The following is a 14,308-nucleotide window of genomic DNA, read 5'->3' on the forward strand; positions in this document are numbered from 1 at the left end:
TATTGTTACTGAAGACTAATCTAAAGAATATATGAAGTTTGACAGGAAAGATAATGCAAACTTTCCAAGACATATAGTAAAACTACTAAAGATAGAAAAAACACAAAGAAATATTTTATTCTGAATTTACCAATTTTCTTTCTTCCGTTAGATAAAAAAAGCATAAAATTTAAGACTGGGCTAGATCATTCTAAAGTAGGCATTTAAAATCAACAATAAAATAGCCTTCCATGCTATTCAATTAATTATATACAATGAAGTAAAATCTTACCCAGATCTAGTCGTTTTGAATTCCACCTTGAGGATAGGTTTGCATGGTTCTGGCTTCTTCCCATCCTTTAACTGCTTTCCTAAAATATATTTTCCTGCATTAAATTCTAAAATTCTAAGTTACTCTAAATTCTTACATAATTTATAAATGAAAGTGAATATAATGAAATCCACCATGAAACATTTTAAAGTGACTTTAAAGAAGTATTTAATACAAAATGAGATTTTTGTAAATGATCAAGCAAAGTTTTCTCATTGAAATTCAGTACAGAAAAGCAAATAAAATGAATAACTTAGTAACATTTATGTGATAAAATTTCGGTAGAGGAAACTCATAGTCTTTCCAATGTTCTTATTTACAGATAAGCAAAACAGAATTTCAATTTGCTAAGTGAGTTCTAGTTTTAAAATAGCAAGATTTGAGAAAAATAAATTTATATCACATTTTCACCCAAGTGTGACAGGCTGTAAAATTAAACCCTATATTAATAAGTTCATTTATATTTATTCTCCTAAAGTAAAATTCATCCATTGTAATGTCCAAAAGATTCCTAAAATACACCAATCTCTATAAAATGTGTCAAAGACTTATTTTGTCAAAAAATTTTGATTATTTCAAAAATCTCTGTTGATTTCAGTTATCTATTTCTACATGTTCATTGGAGAAACTATAGAAAACTCAAAAAATATAAAGAAAATAAAATACTCATTTTCCCTTTTTTAGAGATTAATCACTCTAAACATTATTATATTTCTCCTGACAAATCACTGAACATGCCCCCATCCCAATACTTTTTATCCTCTATCACAGCTTTATTTTTTCTCAATAACACTTATCACATTCTAGTATACTTTATATTTTACTTGTTTGTTTGTTGTTTGCTTAACTGAAAGCAATGTAAATTCTAAGAAAGCAAATTTTTTAGTGTGCATGTTTTCTGTTGTTACATCTCTGGTGACAAACATTGTTTGGCATGTAGTGGGCACTGAATTTAATGAGTGAATAAATTAATGGCTATTTTCTTAGGATAAATTCCTATAAAAAGTATATCAGGGTAAAACTGCATTCTGGAAAGACTGTGCAAATTTATACTTTTACCAGCAGTGTAAGCACACCTTTCCCCAACAACGTTTTTTTTTTTTTTTTTGATTTGCTAAATGAAAATAGTAACATTTTAATTTGTATTGTTTTGATCCCTAACTGGTTATGTGTTTTTCTTCTTTTAAAAATGATTTGTTGTCCCTTGCCAATGCTTCTATGTTATTTATCTTCTCTTGCTCAAAACTGAATTTTATATTCAAAGCTCATTAACATTGTGTCATCATGTATGTTACAAAGACTTTCCCTACTGTCACCTGTCCTTGAATTCTTACAAATTTTTAAAAACTATACAGAAGTACACATTTAAATAATCAAGTCTATCAGTCGTATGATGTTTCCAGTTAAGGAAACATGAAATCCTAAAACACCAATTCTTCCAAAAATTAATATGTAAATTTAATGTAGTTAGACTCTCAACAGCTTTTCTTGAACTTGGACAAAATGACCTTAAAGTTCTAATGGTGGACTAACTGCCCATAAATAGATAAGGAAACTACCAAAGGAGATCAGCTTCCCAAACAATAGAGTGAGGACCTCAGTAAAGTTATGAAAATACTAGCCTAACAACTAAAGTTAACCATTACAGAACTCTGACATTAACCAAAGCCACAAAACAAGATGAAGATCATCTACCCAATAGAAACTACTGAACTTCAGTAAAATGGGGGAAGGGGAAAAGGAACTGGGGACTGTGACATATTCTCTCACCCTGCAGCCCAGTATCAAAGTAGCCATGAAAACGCAGTGGCAACAGCCAACAGGGAGGACTGAAGTTAATTTTTAGAGCTCTGTTAAAACTACTTTTCCCGGAGCACAATCAAATATTTTATCTTAACTTGCAGCTCCCTGGAAAACTCTGTTCCCAAAGTATTGCTGCTATTTCATTTGACACAGACCTCAAATAAGGGAGACAAAAATCCCTGCTCCCAGGGCATTCCAGAAATAATTACAATCCGCTGGCAACGGTATAGTCGTCTAAGGCTGCAGTTTCAGTTGAGACAAATAGAGCTTGAGCAGGAATTTAATCTTGGAAAACCAGATATATTCCTGAGGATCTACAGAGCTGCACACGTGTGCAAGGCTGTGTGAATGCCTAAGAAAGACTCAGGAAAGAAAGGAGAAGACCCTAGGTGCTCATCTCCGGCTGACTTTGATTTTTAGCGAATAGGAAGTTTAAAAAAAAAAAGTAAAATGGTAAAAAGTACAATGAGCTATAACACCTATTACTGGCAAGGACACTAGGAAAGGGATACTCATACGTGGCTGATAGAAATCTGAAGGATATAGCCTTTTTTGGAAAAACAGTTCGAGATCATTTATTACAAGTAAAATAAAACAAAGCTCTTCAATTTTCATGAGTAGCAATCATACTCCTAAGCATTTATTCCATAGAAACAAAAAGACCAATTCCTATGGAGTATGTACAAGGACGGTAATTGCAGTATAATTTGCAGTGATTAAGAACTGAAAACAAAGTGAATGCCCATTAATTTGGAATAGCTGAATAAACTGCAATTCAAAAATTGGCTATTACATGGCCATTAAGATGAAGGAATCAGAGCTATGCCAGAAAACTGATGGAATTTTCCTATAGTGAACTAAGAAAACAAAATGCAAAAAAAAAAAAAAACAAAACACTAAGATAATCCTAATTTTTGTAAAATCAAGACCAGAAAATAAATACCTTATGCTTATCTGTGTATGTATGTGTTAATACATATGATTTTAGAAATAATATATATTTTGGAAGAACATTTGTAGGATTTTTGACTTATCTGGTAGGGTTGGAAGGGGTATTGGGCTGCTAGCTAACGTGGGGGAAGGTTGAGGGAGAAGGAACTAGTACGATATAATCCCAAATACGTAAAATGACATATGTGTGTGTACAAAAATCTGTCTTTTTTGTCATTCCCCCTCTTTGGTTTTATGCTTAGAAAGTTCTTTCCCACACCAAAATCACATAAATTTTTGTTGTTTCTCATAATTGTTTTATAGTTTCATTTATTATATTTAGTTATTCTCTGATGTATATTTTGGTACAGGGAAGGCATTTTTCTTCTAATAATAAGTTATCAATCGTGAGTGCTACTTTCATAGCTTTATTGAGTTATAATTGCCAACAAAGTGTAATATTTAAAGTGTACAATTTGATGAGTTTTGACACATGTATATACCTGCCAGCGCTATTTATTGAACAATCATTCTATCCCTACTGATATGTCACTGATATCATATTAAATTTTTATAAATACGCATCTGTAAACTGGTAATGGAGCCATCTAATCCTGTCTTAATTCAAGGTCCTAGGGGATCATCCCTTTCCCCTCCTTATGAAGAAATGACAGTGTATGGAATCTTGAATCTCTGGCAGCTCAATTTATAAGAACCAAGAAGCGGTTAGGATAGAACTGACTAGGTGACTAGAAAGGACTGCTGGAGGAAAAGCAGTGGATTGCCATGGTAGGAGAGAGAATTGAGGAGGAAAAGAGAAAAGGTATGGAAAAAGGGAGGCTTAAATCTGAAAGCAAGTCTTTGTGCTGTACAAGGAACAAATTAACAATTTCAACCTCTATTCCAATCTGTTCAGAGATGTATGATCTTTCAGTAAAGAATTTAAATATTTACTCTAAAGAAGGCCAACAGGCCTTCATCCTCCTTCTACCATGCAAAGCTCTAGTAGGACTGACAGACTGATATAATTTGGGATTACAGACTCAAACTTTACATTTATTTTTAAAATTATTTTGTTTATGAAGTAAAACAATTATTCAGACATAACGCCTTTAACTTATTTCAGTATTCACCACCAATTTTTCAGTGGCTGGAATAATTTTTTGAACAAGACACTGATGGTGTATTTACTGAACCCTTGCAAGTCTGGGTTTGTATATTTGACATCTTGCTCAATAGTCTTTTGATATTGCTCTATTGTGCTCTATTAATAGCATTCAAACTAAAGCCAGTCTGACTTTTATTCCTTAAGCTAACTTTTTTCCTGCTCCCTGAGAGGATGCTAATAGTTTCATTATCTCTGCAAATCAAAAACAATTGTTTCTGCAGTGATCATTCTTTATTAATTTTGCTTAGAAACCAGTGAGTCCTTGTGATCTGCATATTCTCATATTTTTCCAACTCAGGTATTTTAAATAATGTCAATGATTACTGCTTCTGGTCCAAAAAGGTTAATTTATTCATCTATAATCCTAGATTAACAAACCATTTTCTAAATCAAATCAAGTAATAAGGCACTAGCTATGATTTTATAAAACACATATAAATTAAAGAACATTTACCAATTTAATGGTGAGTACATGTGGCGCTTGTTTTTCCATTCTTGTGAAACTTCACTTAGTAGAATGGGCTCCAGTTCCATCCAGGATAATACAAGAGGTGCTATATCACCATTGTTTTTGTGGCTGAGTAGAACTCCATGGTATATATATATACCACATTTTATTAGTCACAGTTGTTGTACTGCAGTTATGTTCTCAGTCTATAGAGCCCCTATCCAATATGGTAGCCACCAGTCACAGTGGCTGTTGGGCACTTGAAATGTGGCTAGTCCAAGTTAAGATGTACTTTGAGTATAAAATACACACTAGATTTCAAAGACTTAATACAAAAAAGGAATATGAAATATCTCAATTTTATGTTGATTAAATGATGAAATAATATTTTGCATATTAGGGGTTAAACAAAATTTATTATTAAAATTAACTGTACCTGTTTCTTTCTACTGTTTTTAATATGGTTACCAGTAAACTTAAAATTAGACATGCAGGCCAAGTATGGTGGCTCACACCTGTAAGACCAGCACTTTGGGAGGCTGAGGTGGGACTTGAGGCCAGGAATTGAAGACCAGCCTGGGCAATATAGCAAGACCCCTTCTCTACAAAAAAATTTAAAAATTAGCTGGATGTGGTGGCACCACCTCTAGTCCTAGCTACTCAGGATGCTGAGGTGGGAGGATCTGTTGGGCCCAGGAATTTGAGGTTACAGTGAGCTATGATGGCACCACTGCACTCTAGCCTGGGTAAGAGAATGAGACCCTGTCTCTAAAAAATTAAAAATAAAAATAAATTACACATGCAGCTTACATTACCTTTCTATGAGACAGTGATGTGCTAGAAATAAAATGACAAACTGAAGAACCACAAAGTTAATACTAATAAAACTAGTCTGAAAAGAGGAGGAGGGCTGTTCCTGCCTTAACACATGTGGAGATAGAGTTGACTTACAGCTAGACTGGGACCCCTGAATATCTGGTTTTTGACTCTTGGTCAAGATAAGGACAGTGGGATTTATATGATGTGTGGTTCAAGGCTCAAAACTCCCCTGGTAATCCCCAGTATAGAAGTTTTACTGATGGTTGGCAACTGGCTCCATTTGGCAAGACTGGCTTAGGACCTCTCTGAATGTTTCTCTTTCAGCCCTTCGGAAGTGAGATTGTGGTGCTTGGGGCTGGACACTCAACACAATCCTTGTGTGCAAGTAAGTGCCCATGGGGAGCCTGCATATGGGATGTTTCAGAATCCCTGCCTGCACTCTCGTTCTCCTACTGTATCATAGCCTTTGCCTTTAAATAAAAGCCTTAGTTGAGTATGCTCTGTGAAGTCTGGTAAGTCCTTTCAAATATATAAACTGGAGAAACATTTGTAATGAATTATGTAAAGAAATGAGGTATGGTTTTATTATTTATTTCATGTTTTGTGCTTCAGGTAAATCTTAAAAGCAGATTAACACACTTCTTTGTATGTCTCATTCTTGACACATTAAACTGACTTCTACTTATGTGAGCTTTGATTTTATCTTTCCTTTAGCGACCCTTAATAGAATAAAAGTTCCCCACTCTTGGATTACTCCTTAATGAGTGGATGGATTGCACTTATGAATAAGCTCCAGAAACTAAATTTAAAATCTCATTTCCTACAGTGAAATTCCATGGATTCTGACCATCTAACATCCCCATTTTCTTAGGGAACCATCTGATTCTGGTAAAGCTGACAATCACTGAAAAATCTCACTCTGCAACACATCACCTCCCAACCCAGGGCTACAGAGGGGATTCTGTGGGGCACTAGCCAAGCAAAGCATATAACCAAGATGACTACAAGGGTGAGAATGTGATCGATGCCAGGACTTATCAAAGTTATTCCCTCCTAAATAATGAAAACCTATCTACATGGGAGAGAAACAGGCCAAAAGAGAAAAGCAAAGCTTATCCCTAGACTTACTGTACAGAAATACAGAACCTATGGCCCATCAAAATTAAAAAATTGTGCAGAATAAATATGGAGAGCCGAATCCTGCTTAATTTTCATATATTCACAAAACTTAACAGCTTAAACATCACCTGTTCAATCCTGACATTTTACAAATAATAAAACTAAGTCCCAGAGAATAGAAATTATCTCCACAAGATACTTCACTTATAGCACAGTTGGAAATAGATTTTAGGTTGTCTTGGTTGCCAGGAAAATGTTCTTTGATATTTGTAAAAACTAGATTAAGGGGAACTATCCTTTTTTGTTTGTTTTTAGTAGTCAAAAATCACCTGTTGAGTCTTAAAGTGAAGAAAAAATGCTCAAGTTTAATTCAGCATTTCCAAAACTTCTTTGACCATGACATACTTTTTCTACCAAACGATTCATCAACATAGCAAAAATTAGCATTTGTGGAATATACCTTAGGGAATCACTAATCTATTCTACCAAGTAAATAACAATTTCCATATTTATATTTACTAGACTCAAATATGAATAGCACATCATAATTTCCAGGTAATTTCACTTACATTTTGCTTATTTGATCCACGGCCTATAACAGTGCCTATCAAATAGTAGAATGAATAAATATTTGTTGAACGAATAAATAAATATGATCCTCACAACAATCACATGAGAAGACTAGATTAAGCTTCATTATTATTTGTATTTACAGATGAGAATACGAGGTTCAGAAATGTTAACTGAATTCCCAAAAGTCAAAGAGCCAGAAACTATGGAATTAGGGCTTAACCACAAGTCTTCTGGCTTTAAAATCCCATGTTTGGCCGACGTAATATTATGTCTTCGGAACAGACTCTACAAGGATATCTTCACCTATTTTTAACACTAAACATCCTAACATTAAACATCATAGTTAAGTATTGGTAAGGAGTTTTAAAGTACAATCAGTTCCTGGCTACCAAAGTAATACTATAAATGTTTTTCAAGGCTAAGATACCTGAACAACCAACAGATGGGTTTAAATAAGAAAAAAAATGAAATGTAAAAAGTTTTAAAAGTCTAGTACATTTAAAGTAATATATCATAATTGTTTGACTAGGGATTAAGAGCAAGAGACCATAATAGAAAGTGGTAATGAGAAAAAAGAATTTCAATCCATCAAAATTTCAGTATATCATATAATGAAAGTCATATACCACAAATATGGTATTTTTAGAATAAATGGTATCTTGTTATGGTATACAGAACATATTTTGGTGCTTTAACACATAAAAATGCACTCAGCTTTGCCACTGAATTCAGCTGTCAAGTCAACATAAATTTAGCTGTGGTAGGTTACCTTAATACTTGATAGTTCTTATTACCAGGAAGTAAGCAGGAAACATTACCATGCTTGAAAATAATTCAGATTTTCTAAATATGAATTGTTTATATACGAGAAAATAAAAGTATTCTGTATAAAATAAAATTCTGATCATCTATATTTAGACTGCTATATTGTACAAAAAATGGCATCCTACTTTTTAACAATTGCCACAGAAAAAATCTACTGTATTTACATTTTTTTGGATTCTAATTTTGAGAGAATATATTAAATCAAATACTCTCTGTCTTATTTGTTTAAAACTAATCCTATCTCATGACTTTTTACTGCTAAGATACTACAAACACTATAGAAACTGACTTATACCACTTCCTAAAGTCTGCTCTCAAGGACCTAAGTTTTTAGTGTTACGAAAAAAAAAAAAGATTAAATAGAACATTTAATCATTTGGCAATCATCACAGCAATAATTAGTTCAGCCAAGAAATATCAACAGATGCTAAAACTAAAAGAGAAAAGTTTGATGAAGAACAGTATGTTCACTGAGTCTCAAAAGAGCCTTCAATCAAAACACTTACTGATTATAAATACAAAATTAAAAAATACTTACTAATTTCAAAGGGAAAAAGAATAACTTTATAATGGAGAGATTTAGTAGACAGAACCTTAATCAAGGTATCAGGGTATGAGATATCACCAATATAGGACAAATCAAAAACAAGTTACACTTAAGAGGATGCAAAAAGAACGTATCAATCCTTATGGGATATTTCTGCCAAAAATGTGCAAGCTAAATCTAATCATGAAAAAAACATGAGACAAAATGATTTTGAGGTACATTCTATAAAATAACTGACCTATAATCTTCATAATTTATCAGATATGAAAGTCAAGAAAAGGCTCAGGAACTGTTTCAGTTTCAAGGAGACTGAAGAAACATGACAACCAAATCTAATCCACATACAGACTCCTGATAAAAGGCAAAACTTGGTGATAGAGAAACGTGTCATTATTTGTAAAAAAAAAAAAAAAAAAAAAAAACAAACCCAAACAGTGGAACATTCAGGAGGGATTGGGCACCATGTTGACAACATCTCTCAAAATAGTTCAAAATAAAAAAATACCCTTTGTACTATGTTCTTACAAAAGGAGATAAAAACAGATAAACTTCAAGCTGTAAAACCATATATTTCTATCATCTTTCATACTAGTTTCATTTTCTTCTGCATTTGAAATTAAAGGTTTTTGAACTAACCACCCCTTTTCGGTTTTCTGGATTCATAGGTCAAGAGATTTTAAGATTTATGAGAATTTTTAAGGAGTATCATCAGGACCAGGGACCTAGGCACTAATGGAAGGAAGAAAGAAAATATAAAGAAAAATTGGAAGCTACTGTCATAAGAAATATCCTCTAGATGCACTCATAAATAGACCTGTAGCTAATTTAAAATAAGTGCTTTTCCAGAAGATGACTGCTATTACAAAGCAGAAGTAAAGTATGTCACCATATGCAATTTCAAGAATTGTCATTCTTCCCAGAAAGCAAACAAGCCTAAAAGCCTATACTGCCACAGATAAATAAAATTAGTTTTTAATTTCACTATTTAATTTCCATATCACAATAATTCAAAATGTATAAATTTTTAAAAAGAGGATATTCGTATTTAAAGCAAACAATAAAATACTAGCAATAGCTACAAGAATTTCTTAAATATACTATCAATTTATAAATCAGTTCCTTTAATATGATTTCCTTAAACTTGTCAGAAAGGATTCTCTTGGGGCAAGGTTGGAAAATGCAGATTAATAAAGAAATGCAAATTCTAAAACCAAAAGAAGGCCTTCATAATCTGTTTTGAATAAAAACCCTAATAAAAATATCTTGTAAATTTTGTAAATACTATTTATGCAGAAAAAAGAGTTAATATAGCAAGTCTGAGACTGCTATCCCTAGAAAGATCTGCTTGAGGGCTGGCACTTGGTTGGTGTCTAGGAACTTGGCTTTCAAGAAAACTCCCACCATTCCCTGACCAAGAAGGGTGTCTCACTGTGTCTAAACTGCTTGTACAAAGATTGTGGTTTGTGCTGAACCCTTATTTTCCTTTTGGGAGTCTGGAATTTTGGAACATACCAAAGCAAAGAGTGCCTACATGGCTGACTCCAGCAAAAACTCTGGGCTCCCAGGCTCAGCTGAGCTTCTCTGTTAGACAATATTTCACACATGTGGTAACGATTCATTGCTAAAGGAATTAAGCTCATCCTGGTGACTCTATGAGGTGAGAACTCTTAGAAACTGGTTTCCTCCAGACTTCACTCTGTGTCTTTTCCCTTTGCAGATTTTGCTTTACATCCTTTTGCTGTAATAAATCACGGCATTAAGTAGCACTACTGTATGCTGAGTCCTGTGAGTTTTCCTACTAAATCATCAAACCTGGGGTGATCTTGAGGACTCCTGACACAATACCTTAATGTATTATTAATAAAATTACTTTCTATCAAGTTCAAGTATTTCAAGTACGCTGTTATATATACATTAACAACTGGCAAAAGATAACATTAAGATGACAAAAACTTAAAGTCCTAGATCACTCACAAAACTATTTGCTTTTTGGACTACTGGAGAAATTATATTCAGAAGACAATATAACATTCATTTTCTCAAAGTTCAAATTTGCAATTTAAACTGTAAATATCCTTAATTTGAGATTTTATTACCTGGTTGTTAGATATTATTTCTATACATGAAAGTATTTTTAATTCCCTCAAAATGAAAGGAAATCCATCCTTATTCTCAAAACCAAACAAACAAATCCAAATGCAAACTCAAAATAGTTTACTGTCCACCACTATAATTTAGGTGGTGCTTAAAATCAGTGCATTCTTACCATGTGGAGTGATTGTCTGCACAGGCTTAGTAGGGGATCTCACATTCCATATAGTCAAGGTGCCATCTGAATGACTGCAAATAAATTGTTTTCCTTCATGATGCCAAGCAACAGAGTGGATAGCCTGTAGAAGAAAGGTGAACAATTCCGTTTTTCAAATTTATTTAAATATCAAAGTATTCACAAATGGTTTTGGAATTAATTTCTATTTTAAACTTTTTTAAATTTCCCAAACTGAAGTCAATATGTTAACTTCATGTTCCCATGAGAATTTAGCCCTCTTGCAATACAAATGATATTTTATTTCATATTGGCACTGTTTTTAGTTCTTTTTACTTACTTTATTCCTTAAGCCAGCGTAAGGAAGCTATGATAGTGACATAGCTATTAACAAGTTCAGGAAAATAAATTGCATTCTTACAGTTTTTTAGAATGGACTATACCTAAATATAAATTAGCAAGTTATTACAACCAATATTCCATTGGAAAAACTAGTTGCGTTGAGAGACTAGAACAATGTTTTTTAAGTTAACTATAATTGTAACAGACAAAACGTAAATTTGGAACTAAGATCAATAAAAGGCTGGGCATGGTGGCTCATGCCTGTAATCCTAGCACTTTGGGAGGCCAAGGCAGGAGGATCGCTTGAGGCCAGGAGTTCAAGATCAGTCTGAGCAAGAGCAAGGCCCTGCCTCTACAAAAAATAGAAAAATTAGCCAGGTATGGTGCTGTACACCTGTGGTCCCAGCTACTCAGGAGGCTGAGGCAGGAGAATGGCTTGAGCCCAGGAGTTTGAGGTTGCAGTGAGCTATGATGACACCACTGCACTCTAGCCCAGGCAACAGAGCAAGACCTGTCTCAAAAATAAAAAAATTTTTAAAAAAGATCAATAAAAACACCACAGGTTGCACTTCCAAGACATCTCTCACAGTAACTTTAATCTGAGGAAGACCTCTTCTGACCAGCAATTTATTTTACACTTCTGAACCACTTAAAGCAAAATTATCTGGAAAATATTTTTATATGACCAAAGTATTAATATGTTATCCCTCAATTTTTTTGCTCTAATATTATTTAATATTTTTTGTAATTTTTTTTTTTAAATCACTCTTCCAGATACCCTCTGGATTACTTCTTTTCAACTCAAGCTGATATATTTTTCATTATTAATGGTGAACTGACTTTAAAAGCTGCCTTACTGGAATGTGAGAACTGCAGAACTTAACACAAAAAACCACATAATTGAAACTTAAAAGTTCTGCTATGGACAAAATCAACATTTTCTATCATCTCATTCAAGGCCCATTTATTTGGGTTCTTCATATACTTATAAATTTAAGATATTATAAGACATATTATAAATCAGATTAAAACATTAAATGATGAAAGATACAATCAGTTATACTTCAAAATGCCAATATTTGACACAGGTTTTTCATTTAAAACGTTCAAAATGTACTCAACTTATGATGGGTTTACATCCTGATAAACCCACCATAAGCTGAAAATATCTTAAGTTGAAAATGTATTTAATGCTATTAGAGACACAGATGATCTCTGATTTATGATGATTTGATTTACCAATTTTTGACTTTATGATTGATTATCAGGATGTAACCCCATGGTCAGTCAAGTTCCTTAGGACTTACATTGGTGTTACGGTTTCTACTGAATGCATATCACTTTTGCATATGTTCTACCATAGAAGGGAGACAACAGTAATACTGTATAATGAAACAAGATAATTACTAAATCATATATTTTGTAAGGCAATTGATAAAAATTACATATTAGATGTTAAATAATTTATAACTTTTTTCCTCTCTAATATTTTAAGCATATATAAACTAAAAACACTAACATTTCCCTAAAAATAAAACTCAACCTGACTTACAGTGGTTCGACTTACAATTTTTCAACTTTAAAATGGTGGAAAAGTGATATTCCTTCAACAGAAACTGTAACACCAATGTTAAGTCCTAAGGAGCTTGATTTACCATGGGGTTACATCCTGACAACCAACTGTAAAGTCAAAAAATCATAAATCAAATCATCATAAATTGGACATCATCTATGCCTCTAAAATAATTCCAATTAAAATCTTAAAATAATAAGCTGATTCTAAAACATACATATACTATTTCAAAAACTCAATCTTAATATAAGCAATCCCTTAGTAGTCTTTATAGATAAAATTATTTCTGCAAAATAATAGCACTAAAAAGCTATAAACAAAGCTATTTAAATGTCTGGGTTTTTTTTAAATCGATAAGGGAAAATACAAGAGAGGTCTTGAGTGCTATCTGGAACTTACAAATAAAAACAAGGAGGAACAAGATGAATTCAGGTTAGAGAAAAAAGTGAAGAGAGGAGGAGGGGTGATGATATAGCTATTGGCATAATCCACAAAGAAACGGTATATGCAATTCTAAAAGATCCTTAAAAAATGCAGTATCTGACCAAAATTCAAAATTATAAAAAAGTTCACGAGACAGTTAATGAACTAAAAATCTGACATTAGTATTTTCATCTTTGATAAAATTAAAGGAAAAGAAAAAGCACTGTCTACTGTGACATATTTTTTAAAAGCAGTAATATCTAATTATTAGGCTTTGGCAAAAGTAGTACATATGATGCTTTGTGCTATTCTTATCAAACAAGAGGACACGTTGAAGCATAATTTTCTAGAAAGACAAAACAGGTTAGCTGTTTATCTACCAAAGTTTATACTCACTAACCCAAAATATGTGGAAACTGAATAAATTCTCTACCTACTGGTTTTGAAAACTAATCGGTAGTATCAAAATCGCTTCATAGTAAAAGCTATATATAAGTCCTAGTCCAGCTGCTCTTACATTAGACAAATAGTAACTAACATTTTTAACACACTTACACCAAAAATAATTTCTTTTCTCCTAGAAAATATGATTTAACATTCTATTCAAAATTCACAATGTAATTATCTATAATTGCTAAAACCCTTACAAAAATTTCAACAAAAATGATAAAAGAAAATTTATAATATAGACTTCAGCCTTTTCAATATTAGTTCTACCTTAGAAGGGAAACAACAGTAATACTGTATAATGAAACAAGATAATTACTAAATCATATATTCTGTAAGGTAGTTGATAAAAATTACATATTAGACATTAAATGATTTATAACTTTTTCCCTCTCTCTCTAAAGATTTTAAGCAGATATAAACTGAAGCCACTAAAATTTCCATTAAAAATAAAACTCAAGTGAAACTTTCTTAGATATTTTGAAAATGTGACCATATTATTCATTCTTTTAAGTACTGTTTTTACCTTTGCAGGGAGTGTGAGTGTGTATGTGTGTGTGTGTGTGTGTGTGAAGAAAATAAGCTTTCTTAAAACCATCCCGGTCTAAAAATGGGAGAACACCCTTAAACGAGCAAATGCTTCCATTAATATTTGTAGTACGAAAAATAATTTATTTAAAGCTGCTATTGGTTCCAATGCTGTAAGTTGTAAACA

At 32.6% G+C, this 14,308-nt stretch overlaps 1 protein-coding gene across 1 annotated transcript in view; it reads right to left on the bottom strand.

Annotated features, from left to right (window-relative positions):
• STXBP5 (syntaxin binding protein 5 (tomosyn)) overlaps positions 1-14,308 on the bottom strand; it is a 190,629-nt gene that overhangs the window by 104,606 nt on the left and 71,715 nt on the right. The window contains exons 6-7 of the mRNA XM_012655516.1: positions 10,809-10,932; positions 272-350 (exon numbers count right to left, since the gene is read on the bottom strand). Coding sequence (XP_012510970.1) covers positions 272-350; positions 10,809-10,932 — 203 coding nt within the window. The remainder of the gene's footprint in view (positions 1-271; positions 351-10,808; positions 10,933-14,308) is intronic.

The sequence above is a fragment of the Propithecus coquereli genome, unplaced genomic scaffold (genome assembly GCF_000956105.1).
Source record: "Propithecus coquereli isolate 6110/MARCELLA unplaced genomic scaffold, Pcoq_1.0 Scaffold48, whole genome shotgun sequence".
Classification (NCBI taxonomy): Eukaryota; Metazoa; Chordata; class Mammalia; order Primates; family Indriidae; genus Propithecus; species Propithecus coquereli.